We start from the raw sequence: 21,437 nt of genomic DNA on the forward strand, positions 1-21,437 counted from the left end.
TTTTTTTCCTTTTCCTTATTGTCTTTTTTTGTTTTTCTTTGTTTCTTTCTTTAAACTTTTAAGACAAATACTAAAAATTGTTACATGCTTCTTTTGTAAATGTGTATGTCACAGTTTGTACAAATGTTACATTTATGTAATGTTTTTACTGTGACCTTTGTACTTTGTACTCTTCACTGTTAAATAGTCGCAGCCTTTGAATTGGGACACATCTTAGGATTCATAGACCAGTCCACCATTTCAGGTGTTTTATTTCACGACAGGTATGCCTCCTTTCGAAACACTTAGTCACTTAACATTGGTGTTATCTCTCTGTATGTATGTTTAGTTCATTGTCTAACGTTAGTCATTCTCCTGACGGTCTGTCAGTTTATGGGTGTGACAGCTGTTAGTCAGACAAACGGTCAGAGATCAAGAATTAAATGCTTATATAACTTTTCTGATCTGATCTTTATTAACTCCAAACCTACAGCAACATGAAGACGATCTCTTTGCTCTTTTTCATCTCTATATTTGTCAACAGTAAGTTAATTTATGAACATTTCTGCAACACTTTCGCTTTCACTTAATTCAGTATATATATATATATATATATATATATATATATATATATATATATATATATATATATATATATATATATATATATATATATATATATATATATATATATATATATATATATATATATATATATATATATATGAAGAGTTTCGTTGCAAAACGAGATAAATCCATTTTTTAACATTTTTGTCAAAACATGTTTATTATTATGTTATCATGTTATTATTTTGTATTATGGTGCTACTTATATATATATTCTAAGTTCTACAGATACCTGCATATATTTATATTTATATATGATGTATATAATGTATTATATCGTCGCTGCCCGATGAAACTCACGTATGTCCAAAACAGTTACTTTTCAGGAAGTGACAAAAAACACTATATATCAAAAGCAGTTAAATGTAGCGTTGTCATACTTGGTACGGCATCTTTACATGTAACCATATTCTTGCCAGTGTAATGATATAATCCACATTTGACCAAAATTGAGTTTAAATGGACATACGTGCATATTTTACAATAACGGTGGTCCATACGCGTTCTTCCGATCATTAATTTGAATGCCCAAGTCGCGTTTCATATTGACAGATGTAACAGTCCCTGCAACATCAGCTCAACTGAACAATGCCAAAGCACCATACCGTAGAAAACAGCAGCGCGTTTAATAAATGATTACAATGAATTTCATTACATATGTACAAGAAAACACACCATAAGCATACAACGCAACATATGTGACCCTGGACCACAAAACCAGTCCTAAGCATTGCTTGATTTTTCAAAACATTTTAACCAAACGCCTTCAAAAAGCGGTGGGATGTTCCCAGCGTAAATAACACTGCTAGACAGATACTTTGTTTGTACAGTCCTATCGTAATTTAGTCACTCCTAGACGTACGTCTGGCGTCAGGGGGAACGTTTACCTCGAAAGATATTGTCTCACAGGCTATGTTTATTCGGCTATATCCAGTGCTGAGCTTCGATGAAACTTTACGAGACCAGCGAGACGCTTCACAGGCGGGAGATACGCGGCGTGATTGACAGCTTTGACATCAAATGGATATACGTGAAAATCAGATGACATGATTTCACAACTTTTCATTGGCCATTTAGGTATGTGACGCATACTGTATACCAGTGGCGAACCGTGAGTACTTCAGCTGGGCCTTCAAAATATGCAATGAAGTGCAAATGCCTCTCCATGCGCAATTACGCATGGCGCAATAAATGAAAGTCACAAATTTAATGGATAGGTTCTACTTACTACACCGCCTTAATTCTTAAAAACAGGAAAATGGAGACAAGTGAGCATGGGGGAAAAAACACCAAAATAAATTGAGAGTAGTTTGTTTTTCGTAAATTTTAAAATTAAGAATATAATACTAGGCGATTCGTATTTCGTTAAATTATACAGTGAACGTGTAAAAATTCTGAGCACGCAAAGTTAAATTACAGAATAGGCATCGTTTGCCTTTAAATGCAGTTTTAAAGTTTAAAATTACTTTAATCTAACTGATAAACACAAATACAGACTCTGCTGCTCTGTAAATTTGCATTTAATTTGTGTTTTGTGTAAATATATATTTAGCTGTAGGATAGCTTGTTAGTCTTTTTTCATAAGGGGAAATATAGCACCCTGCGTTCTCAGTGCACCTCCTTGTGGCTTATAACTGTTATATTTTGCGGGCTCGCAAAATCCCTAGCCCGAGCCCCGGTGAATGTTTTTGCATTCTCTGAGATTTAGTTAGGTAATTATATTGTATGTAATTCGGCGTCGCCTGCAGTCATTACTATCCTCAAGTAAAACTGTCAGGAAGTGAAAGTATAATTAAACCCATTATTTTTCTCGTGTTCACGTCTGATATGCGCAGCGCAGCTGCATCTCTCGGCTGTGCTCTTCACGAGTACCCGCTTAAGTAATTTCGTTTTTACCTCAGCCCTATCAAACTAGCCACAACGTCAATCACGTTTTCTGCCATTTACCTCAACCACTCTCACCGCAGAGATTCGGGCCATTAGGGTGTTTTCACATATACACTGTTTAGGTCGGCCCAAATGACGTGTCGCTCCGAGTACGGTGCGTTTGGGTCAGTGTGAACACAACAGCCGCACTCGGGTGCGCACTAAACGGCCGCTCCGAGACCGCTCTAAACAGGTGGTCTCGGAGCGACTGTCGCCGAACTCTGGGGTGACCCACCTGTGGTGTGAACACTGCCGGACCTCGGACCGAACCAAATACAGGAAGTTCTCCACATGTTTGAGCCACTGGGCTTCCGTTGTGACGTGAGCCGGGTGTTATATTGTGGGTTAACAACAAACAAGCCAATCTTGTCCGTTGCAGAGAGATTCGCTGTCTCCTTTACGTTTGAGCTGATGATTTTATAAATGCATAGCTGTCCTCCACACACAAATAGTGACATTACGGGCTTTTTAGCAAACGGCTCCGTGAGAAAGGCTTTAATAGAACAGCTACGCAATTTCGCGTTAAAGCAAAGAAACTTCGCAAAGACGTGCATGGTTTATCTCCACATCTTGATAGCTGCGCTCTCCCTGTCAGGCTGGTTGTCATGGAAACGTGGGGGTGGTCATGAGACGGTAAGAACTGTCAGAGACCAATGACAGCGCTGACCGTTGTCACATGGCATACGGTGCGGCATTTCGAGTAAAGTAAAAAATATATATATGTGAACACGGACCGCACTAACTGAAAAATGATACAATGTATTTTGGTGCGCTCCGAGGCCGCTCCACGGTGCGCACCAACATATGTGAAAACAGCAAGACGGTCTATGATTAGGACTTCTTCTTCTTTGGTGTTTTACGGCAGCTCGCATCCAGCTTGTTGCATGATTAGGACTTCATGAAGGCTTACAATGCTTTGTTTTTTACCCGCCCACTTGAAATCAAAGCGTGATTGGTCGATTTGCCCGTCACTCTCCACACCAAAACACATAGCTTGGCCTTCCTTGGGATTCTTGAAGTCCTAACCAATGAATGAGCCAGTTTACCGGGCCTTAATAGAGACAGACGATTCTGATTGGATATGAACATGACAGTAAGCTTAACATTAGAACATAGATGAGAGAAAATATATTACATGTATTAAATTAAATTAAATATAAATTTAAACATGTAAAAACATATTTTTATTGAATACTTTATTATTTATTAGTATTATTATAAAAAATATTTTTATTATTTTTTTTAGGCCTTCTCTGAAGGCGTAGAAGGCCCTGAAGGTTCCCCACTGCTGTATACGGAAATGAACCTGGACATTCAATCCTTCGAAAAATCTCAAAATCGGCAAAATGGACATACGTGGTTTTCATCGGACAGCGATGATATATAATGTCCAGTCCTGCTTTAATGCGGAATCTGCTTTTTAGAAAGTTTTCAACATTTCACTATTTTGAACAGAAGTGATATTTATACTGACAGTTTAATTGTCTCTGTTTGTATCTACAGGTGTGTTTGGTGATGAAGTGAAGTCAGTGTCAGTGATGGAGGGAGATTCTCTTACTCTACACACTGATTTTACTGACACACAGGCAGATGATGTGACAATAGTTTGGACATTTGGACCTCAAAAATCTACCATAGCTCAAATCAATAGAGAACCCAAAGGCAATAAGATCTCAATAAATGATGATGTTCTTGATGGGAGATTCAAAGACAGACTGCAGGTGAATGATCAGACTGGAGATCTCACCATCACAGACATCACAACTCAACACACTGGAGTATATGAAGTAGAGATCACTGTCAGAAGTAAGATTATACAAAAGAGTTTCAATGTTAATGGTGAGTATCGCAGATATTTTAATAAGTACTGTGCTGCTCGAACCCCTGTGCTTCTTAGCCTCATGGTGCAATTTTTATTGTTTCTCTCTCCCAGACCTAAAAATCATAATTAACTCTCTAAAAACCTTCTAACTCATGACGTCACCCCAACACCACGCCCCCCCCCCCCCCCCCCGGTTTAACACAAAACTTTGACTCAATTGGACCTGCCCTGGTCTATTTTCTAAATAAATGCTTGGACTCAGTGTCTGTTCCAGTTGACTTAAAACTGGAGACCACAAATTTGATCATGTCACCTCCATTTTACGTTCGTTACACTTCCTGTTCATTTCCGTATCAATTTCAAAATTTTACTTTTTGTCTACAAATCCTTTAATAATCAAACACCTTTTTTATCTGTGTGAACTCCTTCACCCGCACTGAGATCTGGAGACCAGGGCCCGGTTGCATAAAGCACCTTAAGTTTTTTTTAAGTATGACACTTAAGGGGTAAATTCCCCTTACCTAATGTAAGAGAATAATTTGCGTATAATCTCTTAAACGGTTCTCTTAGGTAAGGGTAATCGTTAAGTGATTCATGACAGGGACCCAGGTTTGTTGTTATAAAATACTATTGTTGCCATGGAAACGCAACAGAAAAAACGTAACTTTTTTTCTTTAACACCCTTAAGTTTAAGGGAAACATAAGGGTGAACTTAAAGAAAAATTACACTTAAGGTGCTTTATGCAACCGGGCCCAGAATCTTCTTCTGGTCCCCATATCAAGTCTAATAGATAGAGGGGACAGAGCCTTTGCCATTCCAGCCCCTAAATTATGGAACAGCTTGCCGGTCCACATCAGAATCACTCCATCCTTAACCTTTTTCAAAACCTTGTTAAAATCTTACTTTTTCTCTCTGGCTTTTAATGCTGTTTGATGTTTATCAACTCTATTTTTATTTGTCATTTTACAGTCTTTTAATCTTTTAACTTTATTATTACTATTATTATTATTATTATTTTCTATTTTTTAGTATTATTCTTATCTCTGCTTTTTTAAAATGCATTTCTGTACAGCACTTTAAGTCAGCCTGTGTGCTGTTTTAATGTGCTATATAAATCAATAAACTTGAATATATGTGCGGAAAGTGCACGGACAGTACGCGTACAACAGTGCATGCATGAGAAAATATTGAGACAGGACACTCCACTACAAACAATTACACAAAGGAAATAGACACAAACACTATCCTTTTCTCTTCGTTTATTTTTAATTCTTCCAAGAACAGAAAGCTGTGGAGCATTTTCGTCACCATAATGTTTGATTTCTGTTCTTTGTTTTCTTGATGTTTGTTTTAAACTTTGTTTGCAATGGTGGATCGGCTACTTTTCTTCACTTATTCTACATTTTTTAATATACTGTAAATGTTGCAAATCAGTGCTGCCCTGGCGGCCTGGTAGAGTAATAATTTGAATAAGAAATCATTTGTATTGCGTATGTGTCGGCACACGGCCATTCACGCATAGCCGCGGTCAGTATACTTTGAAAGCTTCGCGGACGCGTGTGCGCGAGCGAACGCGGAAAAAACGACCCTTACCCCGCCTTCATGTAGCGTGTACTTGATATAGGCACGAATCGTGAAACAACAATGTTTCTAAAAAAGGGAACCGTGGAGACATTTTAATCGATTATACTTTTTTTGTTTATAACTGTTTAACTTTCATAAGTTGTTACATGTCAAGAAATCACAACATATTTCCAGTCTTCTCCTAATGACTAAAATTGCACTTCCTGTTTTTAATATTTTAAAGTGATATATAGACTAAACTGCCTTTCCATTCTACACTACATTCGAATGTGGCTGTCTGAGATCGCCCTCTAGTGGCAGTCATAATGAAATTTCAGTTTAATCGTAAATCCCTGTCAACATGGGAGAGAAGCTCATTTCAGCACAAGAGCCTTTAATCTTTGAATCACTAATCAATTGTTTTTAACTATTTCGCCGCCATTGACGAGTAAACTTGTCATTAAAAAAAACGCTTCCCTGCCATTGACGAGTATTTCCGGCTTTCAGTAATACCGTTATCATCCACCAGGTAGCGCAACTTATAAAACCCGGAAGTAACCGCTCAGGGCGAGTGAATAAAGATCTGCGTCTGTTTTGAGGATCGCTCTGAATCTGATCTCTATCAAAAGTCCTTTACAAAAATGGAATTATCTCAACTTTTTGCTCAAAATTGGGTGTTTTTGAAGAAACCCATATTTGAGAGATGATAACAAGAGAACAAAACAAGGTAGGATGAAACCTTTTTTTGAAAGCAGAGGGTTTGTTCTTTTGTTTGAAATATTGTATGTTTATATATTTAAACAAGAAAATGTGTAGGCCTATCTTTGTATCAACTTTCGGTTTTTCACTTTGTAGACGGTCCCTAGAAGCAGAACGCTCACAAGGATGCATTTTATTTACATATCACATATCTAATATATATAAGCTCGTACAACTTTCACATCCTCGCAAAATAAAACAAAGATGAAAGAGACTGAGAGCAGCCGCTTTAGTTTACACACAAACACAGAACACAGTGGGTTAAAAGTCAGGACTGATAATAAAACGTTGTACTTGTACATTACACATTAGGGGCCAGATTTACTAACAGCTTGCGCTAAAGCATCATTTTGATGCTAAATACGAGTTTAATGGCGTCATTGGCAGTGAGAGATCTAACTCTCTGCAATTCAGTACTACATAGTTTACAGTCTTTTTGCCTTGTTTCAGCAGTACATTTCTAAAATGTATATTGTGTTTAGAAACAATTTTCAAGATTGAATTTAGACTTACAATAGCAGCCTATGCTTGGTTATTGGGAACAGCTTAGATATTAACAAATACAGCTTCTGTCACTACAGTTGTAATATGTCTAGTTTGGATGGGGGTGGCAATTTTGTTGGTCTTTCCTGAGATCCTTTGAATATTTAAAGAATTGAGTTTATTAACTGTCTCTGTGTCTGCAGGTGTGTTTAACCCAGAATCAGATCAACTAAAGTCAGTGTCAGTAAAGGATGGAGATTCTGTTACTCTACACACTGATGTTTTTGATATCAACAAATATGGTGTGATGCAATGGAGATTTCAAGGGATTCGTATAGCTCATTTTAAAAAATCAGTCAGTAAAATATCAGAAGATGCATTAGAGATTCAGAGACAAACTGCAGCTGGATGTTCAGACCGGATCTCTTAAAATCAGAAACATCAGAAAGGTTCTCTCTGGACTTTATGAAGTAGAGATCAGCAGCACCAGCAGCGTTTATACCATACATCAGTCATTCACAGTTACTGTCAGTGGTGAGTTAATCAAATCTTTCAATATAATACAGATCTTATTCAAATGAGTCCTCTATGAACATTTCCAATGTAGACTTAAAGGCAGAGTAGGCAGGTCTTGTCTAAAAATATTTTTTCCATATTTGTTTAAACTGTCTTTATATACCAATACATAATTAAAATGTAAGTACTCTGAAAAAGAGAGTATAAAAGTCGAGTGTCTGTAGACCTCGCACGACTGTTTGAAACACGGCTACACACTAAAAAATGCTGGGTTAAAAATAACCCAACCTGGGTTGTTTTTAACCCAACCACTGGATCACTATTGCACCAGACCAACAGTAGTTAATTTGACCCAGCAAGATGGGTTGCTCATCTGTAACCCAACAGATGAGTTAAATATAGGCTACCCAAACACTGGGTCAAATTAATTACAACTATGGTGTAACGTCCATACCGCCACGCCGCCAGAGGGAGCCCTCGCCGGAGTACTGACATGGCGCTGCCCTCTGCTTCTCTGACTGTTTCCTGTTTGGTGCTATTTAAGATTCAAGCTAGCCTATGGCTGGCGCGAAGTATTGCCAGTTTACCTGCATACCGAGCGTTTTCTGAGTGTTATTCTGACTGCCTATTGTTGTGACCATCTGCCTGTTATATCTGTTTATCTGCCTTTGGATTTGCCCTTTGTTTTGTTTGCCTGGATTGGACTGCCTATCTGAGTTTTGATCTGCCTGCCTGAACTCTGACTACTCTTCTGCCTGACGTTTTAGTTTGTTTGCCTGATTGGTTTGTTTTAAATAAACACCACAAAATGGATCCCAGTCTTCCTGAGCATTCCTTACAGAATACTTCGCCAACTATCGATCCAGCGGAAGTAACCAATCTGATGGCTGCTTACGAGCAACAAAGCACTCTCCTGCAAGGCTATCAGGAACAGCTCACGCGTCTTCAAGCCGTCAACGAACACCTCACCGGCTACATTCAAGCACTACCATCCACATCTGTTAAACGAGTTTGCGTTTCTGAACCAGATAAGTTTGATGGTACAGCTGAACACGTGAGAGGCTTCCTTCGTCAACTGGATATTTATTTTCAAGATCATGTGAGTGAAAAATTATCTGATACTACCAGAGTTACGACCACCGGCTAAACCAGTTTAATTCGCTTACCCGCCTCCTATCCCTACCGTTTCTATATATATATATATAAATATATATTAATTCCTCCCAAGGGTTTTTGTCCTTCTAGGAGTTTTTCCCATTGGGTTTTTTCCTAGGGGGTTTTTTCGTCCCAGGGAGAGTCAGCCAACTTTGGCTTAACTTAGCACTTTACTGTATACGTTACATTATTAATATGCTCGCTTGTACGGTTTAACCGCTTTCTCTACTTTTTATATTATCTATTGATTTTCTGTGTTCTCCTCTACATCTTCTCATGTAAAGCTTGTGAAAAGCGCTAATATAAATAAAATTGAATTGAATTGAATTAAAGTTTTCTCTTTGTTGACTGGAAAAGTGGTCGAGTGGGCAGCCGCGGCTTGGGACATCGATCCCCGTATCCGCACTTCTTATTCGTATTTTGTACAACAAATTAAAGAGGTGTTTGAATATCCAGCTGGGGGAAGAAGTGCTTCATTGCAGATCATTAATATGTCCCAGAACCATCGTCCTGTCGCAGAGTACGCCATTGAATTTCGCACGCTTGCGGCACAAAGCGGGTGGAATGATAAATCGCTAAAGGATATTTTTCAGAACAGTCTGGATGTTGACCTTCAAGCAGAACTGGCATGTAAAGGTGAGAACCTCTCATTCTCTGATTTTGTGACTTTGGCAGTACACATTGATAACCTGATGAGAAATGTCCCTGCAAGAACGAAACTGAAAACTTCCAATAGGCCCGTATATACCACCAGTAAAGTGTTCCATACTGCTGTTAACACTAACGACATGGTAGAACCGATGCAGATGGGGTTCGCTCCTCTGACCATGGCAGAACGACAACGACGTCGTGAACACAACTTATGTTTCTATTGCGGAAAACCTGGACATCGCATCGATAACTGTCCAGCCAAGAAACCTCGCGACACCAGCACGGTAAACCAATTCTTTAATCTCCCTTCTTGTTATGATATGTGCTCACAACCAGTAACAATCATCCACAATAATGTAACCATGTCATTCACAGCATTAATTGACTCAGGCTTCGCACTAAACTTCATTCATGAAGATATTGTCAGTAAATTTCTCATTCCTGTCATCCCATGCCAACCTCCATTAAGCATTTCTGCCGTCAACAATGTACCCATCGGCAAAGGTATTACTCACCAGACTGTTCCTCTCACTCTTCAAGTTGGCTCCCTTCACCTTGTATGTAATCTCATCACCTCGCTATGACATAATATTGGGTCATCCCTGGCTGGTCGCACACGACCCTAAAATTAACTGGAGGACTGGAGAGATTCTACAGTGGTCATCTCGTTGTATGGAAACCTGCATTATTCCTCTGAAACCCAAACCCTGTCTGTCTACCAACGTGGAGAGCCCAACCGGTAAGAAAGTTTTCATCCCTGATGTTTACTCTGAATATGCTGAAGTGTTTAGCAAAATCAAAGCCACTGAATTACCTCCTCATAGACCTTGGGATTGTGCCATTGAATTATTACCCAATGCTATGCCTCCGAAATGTAAAATATATCCCCTGTCTCAACCGGAAACCCGAGCCATGGAGGATTATATCTCTGAAGCGCTACATAATGGCTTTATTCGGACATCAACTTCCCCTGCTGCAGCTGGCTTCTTTTTCGTAGAGAAGAAGGATGGTGGCCTGAGACCTTGCATCGATTTTAGAGGTTTGAACAATATCACTGTTAAATTTCCCTACCCTTTACCTCTTGTACCTTCTGCTCTAGAACAACTCAGAGAAGCCAGAATTTATACCAAATTGGATTTACGTAGTGCATACAATCTGGTTCGTATCCGTGAAGGTGATGAATGGAAGACTGCATTCCACACCACTAGAGGGCACTATGAATACCTCGTGATGCCGTATGGTCTATCTAACTCTCCCGCCGTCTTCCAGTCATTCATCAATGAAGTGTTCCGGGACCTCCTGAACCAGTATGTTATTGCTTACATTGACGATATCTTGATTTATTCCAATAATATGGAAGACCATGTCTGTCATGTTAAGGAAGTCCTGTCTCGCCTCCTCCAGAACAAGTTATACGTCAAAGCAGAAAAATGTGAATTTCATGTCATGAAAACTAACTTCCTGGGCTATAACATTAGTTCACAGGGTGTTGAGATGGATACCACCAAAGTCAAGGCAGTCACCGAATGGCCTCCGCCCCGCACAGTTAAGGATTTGCAGCGTTTCCTAGGATTTGCAAACTTCTACCGTCGATTCATCCGCAACTACAGTACTGTAGCAGCTCCCCTGACATCCCTACTGAAAGGTAAACCCAAGAAACTCCTCTGGAACTCACAAGCCGAGCATGCTTTTCAGAAACTTAAAACCTGTTTCACCACCGCCCCGATCCTGAAACATCCTGACCCCGAAAAACAGTTCATCGTAGAGGTTGACGCATCAGATACTGGAGTAGGAGCTGTTCTGTCACAACGTCACGGTCCGGAAAATAAGGTATACCCTTGTGCTTACTATTCCAGGAAACTCACCCAGGCAGAGAGAAACTATGACGTAGGCAACAAGGAACTTCTTTCTATAAAGGCAGCCCTGGAGGAATGGAGGCATTGGCTTGAGGGTGCGAAGCATCATATTGTCATCCTGACGGATCATAAAAACCTTGAGTACGTGAAGGGAGCTCAGAGATTGAATGCACGCCAGGCAAGATGGTCCCTGTTCTTCACCCGTTTCAATTTTTCAATCACCTACAGACCCGGACACAAGAATGGTAAAGCTGATGCTCTGTCCAGATACCACGATCCCACTCCTGTTGACCGCTCGCCTGTCCCTATTATACCACCTTCTCATATCATTGCTCCAATAGCGTGGGATATCATGCAAGAGATCACTCAAGAACACCTGAATGACCCTGTTCCACCTGAATGTCCACCTGAGAGAACTTACATTCCCCTAACGCTTCGGCCCCGAATTATGCAATGGGTGCACACCTCACTCAGCTCGGGACACCCAGGTATTACCCGCACCACAGCTTTAATCCAGACATCCTTCTGGTGGCCCACCCTGAATCATTATGTAACCCAATTTGTGAAATCCTGTCGAGTGTGTGCCCAGTCCAAGACACCAAAAGAATTACCCTCCGGTCTTCTAAAACCCTTACCCATACCACAACGTCCCTGGTCCCATCTCAACATTGATTTCATCACTGATCTGCCCCGCTCTAATAACTATACAGCCATCTTGGTCATTATAGATCGATTTTCTAAATCCTGCCGACTTGTACCCCTCAAAGGCTTACCCACTGCCATGGAAACCGCCGAAGCTATGTTTCACCATGTGTTCAGAAACTATGGAATACCCGAAGACATCGTCTCTGACCGTGGAACCCAGTTCACCTCACAGGTTTGGAAAGCATTTTGCAATAATCTGGACATAAATGTAAGCTTAACATCTGGTTATCATCCCCAGTCAAACGGCCAAGTGGAAAGATTAAACCAAGAGATTGGGCGCTACCTGAGGTCCTATTGTACCCGAGAACAACACCGCTGGTCAGAATTCCTGCCCTGGGCCGAGTATGCACAGAACTCGTTGAGACACTCCTCCACCAATCTCACCCCCTTCCAGTGCGTACTCGGCTATCAACCCCCCATGTTCCCTTGGTCAGGAGAGCCTTCTGATGTTCCGGCCGTTGATGACTGGATGAGAAGGAGTGGAGAAGTTTGGGAAAGTGCTCATGTTAGACTCCAGAGGGCGATCCGCAACCAAGAGTTCCACGCCAACCGTCACAGACGTCCTCATCCCCCGTACCAGCCTGGTCAGAGGGTCTGGCTCTCCACCCGAGATCTGAAACTCCAGCTCCCGTCTAAGAAACTAAGTCCGAGGTATGTAGGACCTTTCCGAATAATTAGACAAATCAATGATGTTACATACCAGTTAGAGCTGCCTGTTAATTATCGTATTTCTCCATCTTTCCATGTTTCCCTGTTAAAACCTTACCATGCTGAGTACGACCCCAACGCCGAGCCTCCTGAGCCACCTCCTCCTCTCGACGTTGCCGGGGAACCGGCATACGCCGTGAGAGAGTTGTTGGACTCGAGGCGGCACGGGGGTCGTCTCCAGTATCTGGTCGATTGGGAGGGTTATGGCCCTGAGGAAAGGTCCTGGGTAGCCTCGGACGACAGTCTGGATCCCAACCTCATCGAGGAGTTCCATCGAGCCAGACCTGACCGTCCTGCACCACGCCCTAGAGGAAGGCCCCGTAGAGCGCCAGGAGGCGCTCCTAGAGGGGGGGATTCTGTAACGTCCATACCGCCACGCCGCCAGAGGGAGCCCTCGCCGGAGTACTGACATGGCGCCGCCCTCTGCTTCTCTGACTGTTTCCTGTTTGGTGCTATTTAAGATTCAAGCTAGCCTATGGCTGGCGCGAAGTATTGCCAGTTTACCTGCATACCGAGCGTTTTCTGAGTGTTATTCTGACTGCCTATTGTTGTGACCATCTGCCTGTTATATCTGTTTATCTGCCTTTGGATTTGCCCTTTGTTTTGTTTGCCTGGATTGGACTGCCTATCTGTGTTTTGATCTGCCTGCCTGAACTCTGACTACTCTTCTGCCTGACGTTTTAGTTTGTTTGCCTGATTGGTTCGTTTTAAATAAACACCGCAAAATGGATCCCAGTATCCCTGAGCATTCCTTACATATGGGTTGATTTAACTACATATTTGTTATATAGTGTACCCAAATGTTGGGTCAAATTAATTACAATTATGGGTTGATTTAACTACGTATTTGTTATATAGTGTACCCAAATGTTGAGTCAAATTAATTACAATCATGGGGTGATTTAACTACATTTTAAGCTCACATTCCTATCTTAAAATATTTGCGCTACTTACCTGACCAACGGTGAGCTCGAACTGCCAGAAGCTGGCGGAAGGAGACGGTCCTGCAGAACACGAGATCCAGGGGGCAGGGTTGGATCTAGATCCAACTCCTCCCACTTGATATACTTTGTTCCGTAAAATGAACCAGTATATTTGCGTTGTTGTAGCCCGCAATTAGTTGCATCCTGTGGTCACCAACGCTTGCTCTTATCAGTTTAAGTGTATGTTTGATTAATAATATAGTCGAGAATGATTCACAATTTAGTAAGTAATGATCACAGTTAGTGTAAGGGAAGGGAGACGTTCCCGACAGGGTGATAGCCTATCACGGAAGGGATTTATTTGTGACCCGGTTGGCTGTATTATCCCACTTATTACACATAAAAACACAAATTTATTTAATATCTTTTATTAGCACATTTAAAAAAATGTAAACCATGTTTAGGAAACATAGGTAACGCAACACAGACAAAGTAAATTAGACATGTAGTGTACACATACCTTTTATTATTTATTCGCCTTTATTCGATGAGCAGTCAGTTTCTCTGCTGTGACGAGCTCTCGATGTGCTGGACTCTGATGATGATGTGACGATGAGGTTCGAAGCACAAACAACCCACGTGATGGGTCAACCGATATAAGTTGGGTTGATGGATTTTGACCCAACTCATGAGTTGCACAAAATAACCCAAATTCCATATAAATAACCCATAATGGGTAAAGCATTTCATAACCCAGCGGTTGGGTAGATTAAATAACCCAGCATTTTTTAGTGTGTAATTATTTCCATTCGGGACGAAACAAATGATTGGCTTTGGCAACTGTCACACTCTCTCACAACCATGGCTACCACCCCTGCTGCTACAGGATCTGCCCACATGCGCGCGCACGTTTGATTTGAGGATTGCAAGAGGCACGGAACCTAGGAAGAGTATGGCAGAGAAAGAGCATTCGAAATTCACGGTACCTGCCGTCAGCGAAGGCAAATTCGGCAAAAAAAGGAAGACCGTAATGGAGAAGGCAATGAACAAAAAGTATTTGGATCAACAAAGAAACCAGACAAGAGTAAATATCGGCGTGGCTTTCAAGCGATGGCGAGAACTGCGGGATCTCAAGGGGCTGAAAAGTGACGCCATGATGGCTTTATTTCTGCTGTACAGGTAATCTAGCTTTTTCCTTTTGATGGTCAATTTTTGTGTTTATGTTTTCATGAAGCATGTATCATTAGCACACGTAGCTGCCTTATATAGCTAACATAACATTACTTAGCAGAACTACACTGTCGTAGCTATAACAGAGTAACTTTGGTATCAACTGTGTTATACACTTACCGCGAGACGGTAAATAATCAATAGGCCTAATTGTTGGCTCACGTTGAGAGCTGTTTAATGAATTTCGCAAAATTTAACTTTAGATAACAAAATGCTTATGTAACAGCTAGTATACAGCGCCGAGTAGCTGTTTTAGACCTAGCATTATCCTCTGTCTAAACTCTGTTACGATGTTCACCCTGAACGTTTTTTTGACGGTGGTTTGTTGTGACTGTGGATGTCCATAGACCAGCCATGAGAAAAGCTCATGGCACAATTCTGTAAGTGTTATTGTTAGTACTCCTATGCATTTTATTCTATATATGTCTAAGTGATGACTCAAAAAAGATTTAATAGTGTAAAACATACAGATATAATTTTTGTTCACCCCACAAATATAATCGGTGCTGATTTTTTATCAAAATAGCAATTTCTGTGGAAATGCTGTATAAAAGAATGATGTATGGTATTGTAAACTTTTCACTAAGCTGATACACCTTTCTATATTGTCAGGTACAGCAAGCTGCACAACAAGACGTCCAGGAAGTGGATGTTGTATTCATTAAAGGTGAAGAAGGACTACAGCTACATCGCAGACCTACAGCGTGCCATCCTCTTTTGGCTGTTGTCAGCTAATAAGGGGATGGCTAAACTAAAAGCAGAACCAGGAGACCTGATGATCCCCGTCAACATGGAGTTCTGTCTGGTGCACCTGGCCCATCAACACAGGAGCTATTGCAAATTCAAGTCAGCAGTAGGTTAGGTGAGTTGTTTAAATACTGGTAATTATAGTAGTACCAGCTATTTTATGAGCTATATGGATTTGTTGAAAATACTTCAAATAAGGATTTAAATTTCAACATTACATATAACACAGTTTTCACTGCAACATATCAAACTCAGAAACTGTTATTAGAATCGAAAGTGGTTATATAATAGTCATGATACAATCGCAATATCACATGGCTGCCTAAACAAATGTAGTAGTACATATGATTTTAGCAAACGAATGAAAGAAAAATGTGTCTAATAACGGCCATTTCTGGCCAAGATAAACACACACTCAAATAAAACTCTACTCCCATAATAGATGAGATATATATTGTTATAATTTTTAACAGTAATGTGTTGGTTTTTGAAATCTGGTAATCATGTCAGTTAGATAATTGTTCTATTCTTTTTATAGGTCAATTGCGGCCGAAACAATGAATCATCTCCATAGCTGATGTGATGCTACTTCCCAAGTCTGACCCGTCAACCAGTCAAGACACCTCTGGAGACACCATGTCTTTATACATTTATATTGTTATTTTGATTGTGCTGATGTTTTTTATATTTGTGATATAGGTTATAGTTTAAGTAATATAAAAATAAACAAGTGACATACTACATTTGGTTGTCGTTATTTCAGAAATAATACATAAATGTAGTTTTGAAATCTAATGTGGTTTCTGATGTAAGTGTAAAGAAAAGTAATGTATCATTTTCAGCCAAATTATTTATTTAAAAAAAAGAAAATGTTGTACAGAACACCAAAAAATATATATTTATATATTGTAGACTGTAAAACACAAAAACTATGTACATGTATTCATTCAGACGGTGGATGGAAAGTTCTCTAAAGCACTCAGTGACAACATTACACTTACAATTACACAGCTTAAAGATTCAAAACTCCACGCAGGTCCTCTTGTCCAAGACTAATTGCTCCTTGCCCTGTACTTCGACCACCCCGTCCTCGGACCCTGGTTGCCCGCCCTCTTGCACAAATTCCTCTTCACCCTCGACCCCAGACCTTTCCTCGAGCCGACGATGCGGTAGCGGTATTTTCTCTGGAGTAGTCCTCATCAGAGTCAACAATGCTGATGTCACACGGTGACGATCTTTCCCGGGGCGGAACCAAAAGTAGGAGAGTTTGGTTCCGCCCGGAAGTGTTTCCGCTCAGACGGGAAAACAGGAACACCGGAACTTCAACACAGGTGCGTCTTATTAACGTTAGAGGCTGGGGATTGGAGGATACAACAAAGAAGACAGTATAAGAGGATCGTCTAAAAACACAGTGGGGCTGGTTGTTATTGTGCTGTGGTTTGGTGCTGTTGGCGTGTGCTGTTTATCTTTGCTGCTGGTGTCGCTTAGGCTGGAGCTGGCGTGGCTGTGGAGGACAGAACGAATCGTAGTAGCTGGGAGACGACAGGAAATCGCTGGAAACTGAAACGAAACAGAAGACAAACAGAGTTAGAGTGAGTGACCACACTGATGAAGAAATTAGAACTTAACGGAATTATTGTGTAACACTGTCACTAGGAAGAAGCATCTCGCCGTGTGTTGTTGGAAACATATATCTGTGTGTAAGGAAGAGGAACGTATCGGAGAGGATCGTACAGCGACTGTGAGTATACACTATTGATGGTGGTTACGCTGTGTATTTACTCTGTCTGCATTAAAGGACTCCAGTGCAAGAAGTGACGGCCCTGCCACGGAGTAGTGTGGTGGGAGAGCCGGAGGAAGACGAGTTGGGGGCCCGCTACAGTGACGTGGACGCGACTGGCCCGCATTAACAATCGCCTAACGGACTCCGGTGAAGTGGAGGAAGACGGGGCGTCCTAAGTGTTCACTTTGAGTGCTGTGGGTGAGTCTGTGGTTGCTGTGGAAATACACTTTGAAGTGGTGCAGTGTGTTGCTGTGTTGTGTGTATTGTCAGAAAAACCCCGCCTCCACCAATTTCGCTGTGGGAAAACGGAAGGCTGTGGGTACCAGTTCCTTTACTATCTGGTATATGCTGTGGGTGAGCCCCTGGATGCGAATACTTACCGTGGTGACAGTCGGCGGCCATCTTTTGGATCTGGGTTGTTCCGTGGAGTGGTGGTGAAGAGTTCGACTGCTCGAGACTGTGTGAGTAGAACTTAGGATTAACGCTTGCTTGTGTATATGTACAGAACATCTACTGTGTGAGAAGGAAGGCAGAGTTAGATCCCACCTGTCCCGAAGCCTCTCCAAAAGGGCGCCCCTGTCCAGGAAGCGGAAAAGAGAGGGCAGCGCTCGGCTCGGTGTGACGGTGTGGAATTTTCCCCTCGACAGTAGCAGCGGTTGCTGGGAGGTCTGTTTCACGACGCCCCATCATCCTACAGTCTCGAGGCATCTGTCGAGTTGTGAGAGCACGGTCACCGTAAGTCCATCACTTAGCCCAACCCATGAAATAAATGCATAAATTGTCTGACGATTGACCACGAGTGTTACCAAAGTGGAGTAGAGTGGAGGGAAGCACTGTAGACCGACGTCTCCCTTGTGTTTGACTGTGTGCGGCGTTGCCGTGGAAACGCTACCTCAGTGATTATTAATTAACGTTCTGTGTCTCAGCCAGCAGCCTGTGAAGAAAGAAAGCGAACGAGTAAAACTTACCTGTACCGTACTTACTGTACGCTGTCCCGAGTTGGAGAGGTGAGCGAGTCATCAGCAGTGTGAATAACTGTCTTTCTGTGTCTCAGCCAGCAGCCTGTGAAGAAAGAAAGCGAACGAGTAAAACTTACCTGTATCGTACTTACTGTACGCTGTCCCGAGTTGGAGAGGTGAGCGAGTCATCAGCTGTGTGAATAACTGTCTTTCTGTGTCTCAGCCAGCAGCCTGTGAAGAAGGAAAGCGAACGAGTAAAACTTACCTGTACCGTACTTACTGTACGCTGTCCCGAGTTGGAGAGGTGAGCGAGTCATCAGCAGTGTGAATAACTGTCTTTCTGTGTCTCAGTCAGCAGCCTGCGAGGAGAGAGAGAAAACCCTGAGTGATCACTAGAGAAACGATAGCCTGCAAAGGAGGAGAAGGGATGTTAGGAGGCCCTACCTGAACCATACTTACCGTGCGACGCCCCAAGCTGGAAAGGCGAGAGAGGTGTCACCAGTGGCCCAACAATCGCTCCTCTGTGTCCCAGTTAGCAGCCTGTGGAGAGAAAAAAACCAAACACGTTATTGGAGGAACACTTAAGAGATCGCCCCAGCACCACGTACCGGTACGTTAGATAAAGAAGAAATTGACCCAGCACTTATCCTTGTTTATTTTATTCTGCCTCCAGGAGGAAAAGGAGGGCGCCACGGGATCATAAACCAAGGCGGAAGAGCCCGAGCGGCACACCCCTCGTAGAACCTTGACCCCGGACACTTGGCCCCGCTCTCCCTCCCCCCCCCCTTTTCCCCTTTCCGATCACGGCCCACTTGGAGGGCAGGACAAAGACTATTAGTTTTAAAACCTTTTCCCCTCCCCATTTCCCATATCTATTTTAATTAAATTAAATTAAATTCTATTTTTTATACTTACGTGCACTTGTGTTGTCTGGTCATTGGGTTGGCTTTGGGGACCTCCTCGAGGTGGAAACTAAGAAGGGGCGTGGCTTGTTTACACTAGTGGCCAGCCCCGACTTGTGACACTTTCATCATGGAAACTCTTACATGCCAAACACCGTATATGTTATGAATCTTCCACGAAATTCACCTTCATCACAGTCTAACTGATGGTAATGAAAAAACTTGTATCAATGCAACCTGTTTTTAGCTTTGCCTTATAAACCTAGCTAGCTCGTTCGTTCCCGAATCAAACAAAATATATTTTAAACTTTACCAGTATCGATATGCTAGCTTAATAGTGAGTCCTAAAAGCCATCCTATTTGTTTATATTCATAGTGATAAAGTTAGGTGTATTATTATATGTGATTCTGACATGATGTTACTACATGCACTGCGATAGATCCTTCCTCTCCGCTCGTCTCAGGTAAATGCTTCTTCCAAAGCGGTTAGCGTCCCACGTTCATGAGTTTTGGGGGCGTGGTTTTGGAAGAAGCCCAGAAGGGAGGGGGTGGATTGAATGGGAATAATTAGCTGTGTTTAAAAGAGTCGTGAGAGGTCTACAGACACTCGATTTTGGTAATCTCTTTTTCAGAGTACTTACATTTTACTTATGTATTGGTATATAAAGACTTGGAATTTGGAATTTATGTTTTTTAGACAAGACCTGCCTACTCTGCCTTTAATAAGTAATGTACTGTATAATATGCTAAATAAAACTGTAAATTCTAAGGAAAACATTAGTGGATCCGAAATGTCATACTGTGACAGTATGTACTACTGAATTTGAATTTTTGTGTGAGCCATATGTTTTTTTTCCCATAATTACAACAACCATGACTAAAATTTTGTCTAACAACACCTTTTTTTAAAGGTGTTGTTAGACAAATACAATGAACTCATGAGGAAAACATTTCTTGGTACATCCCTTACACTTCAAAAAGCCACTCGGTTCATAGATTTTCAGTGATTTTTTTGTATACAATTTTTTCAATGTCATTTGAATTTGGTGGCTCCTGTAGCATCATGGTGTAAGGGATCTCAGGTTTCGGAAGAAGATCAAAACTGCAAGCGTTACCGGGTTTTGGCATCAAAACTGTAAAGGGGGATACAGTGGTCAAAAGCAAGATGGTGTAAAACTGTGTATTTCATGTCAGTGACCACCCTTCTGCAACTTATACCAGTGACGGAAATATGTGCAGTTATGATAGCAAAATATATGGGAAAGAATATAAATGTATTGTATTGCAATAGGTAGCGTTTAAGTATTAACATCAGGGCTTTGAACCAGAATTTTTTCCCAATTGGTTCGTTCCGAACAGAAACAGTATTTTAACGTTTCCGGTTTTCGGTTCAACCCTAAAATTGACGTTCCTGAACCGGTTAGAACAAAAAAATAAATAAAGTTCCCGAACCGGTTAATAATGTTCCATGTCAGCTGTGGGACATGCAAATAAGTAGGCTGATCATTAGGACATTAAACTTAAATTATTAGTCTACATAATTTTCCTTAAGTCTCTATTTTGTCATCAAACATAAAAAAAAGGCTACATTATGTCAGTAGCATAACTCTAATTATGACATGCCTACATTTGTTGAATGCACTTAAACATGCGCACACACATAGACGGAGGACGAATTCCAAACAGCGCTTCGGGAAGAAAATTCAGCATAAACAGTCGCTCCACATATAGTGAATATTACGTTGTTTTTCAGTGCTTTATTCACCAGATGTATTTTAAAGTTTATACATCAACAGTTCTGATCTTTGAAGGGCGGAGTTGGACCGGACACATACAACCACATGTGCGTACAGAAAATTGCTCACTTTAGCATCTTTTAGCAGTTAAATTGTTTAAAATCACTTAAGTGTTAACATTTGCAAGCCTTTGAAACACGTGCAAATGATCAACTTTCACCCTATTTAATATTGCGTATTAATCCGCAAATCGCATGCAAGCCGAACCGTGGGTCGTGATCTACACGGATCAAGGATCAACTGCGATCCGTTACACCAATAATTAGTAAAAAACAAACATCTTGAGATAGTAAACTTCATCGAGTATTGCACAGAAATCTTCACTCTAAAAACAAACGGTGCTATA

General features: G+C 41.2%; 2 protein-coding genes and 1 long non-coding RNA gene across 5 annotated transcripts in view; all 3 read left to right on the forward strand.

Moving 5' to 3' along the window:
* Positions 1-21,437, forward strand: part of LOC141359253 (uncharacterized) — a 452,145-nt gene that overhangs the window by 316,223 nt on the left and 114,485 nt on the right. The window lies entirely within an intron of this gene.
* LOC129452971 (uncharacterized) overlaps positions 1-21,437 on the forward strand; it is a 132,513-nt gene that overhangs the window by 85,398 nt on the left and 25,678 nt on the right. The window lies entirely within an intron of this gene.
* The window catches only part of LOC129452972 (uncharacterized), a 38,642-nt gene continuing 17,405 nt past the window's right edge, over positions 201-21,437 (forward strand). Inside the window, exons 1-4 of the mRNA XM_073861397.1 lie at positions 201-263; positions 473-522; positions 4,036-4,371; positions 7,364-7,694. Of these exons, the coding sequence (XP_073717498.1) occupies positions 477-522; positions 4,036-4,371; positions 7,364-7,590 (609 nt within the window). The 5' untranslated portion in view covers positions 201-263; positions 473-476 and the 3' untranslated portion in view covers positions 7,591-7,694. The remainder of the gene's footprint in view (positions 264-472; positions 523-4,035; positions 4,372-7,363; positions 7,695-21,437) is intronic.

Source organism: Misgurnus anguillicaudatus, chromosome 23, assembly GCF_027580225.2.
Source record: "Misgurnus anguillicaudatus chromosome 23, ASM2758022v2, whole genome shotgun sequence".
Lineage (NCBI taxonomy): Eukaryota > Metazoa > Chordata > Actinopteri > Cypriniformes > Cobitidae > Misgurnus > Misgurnus anguillicaudatus.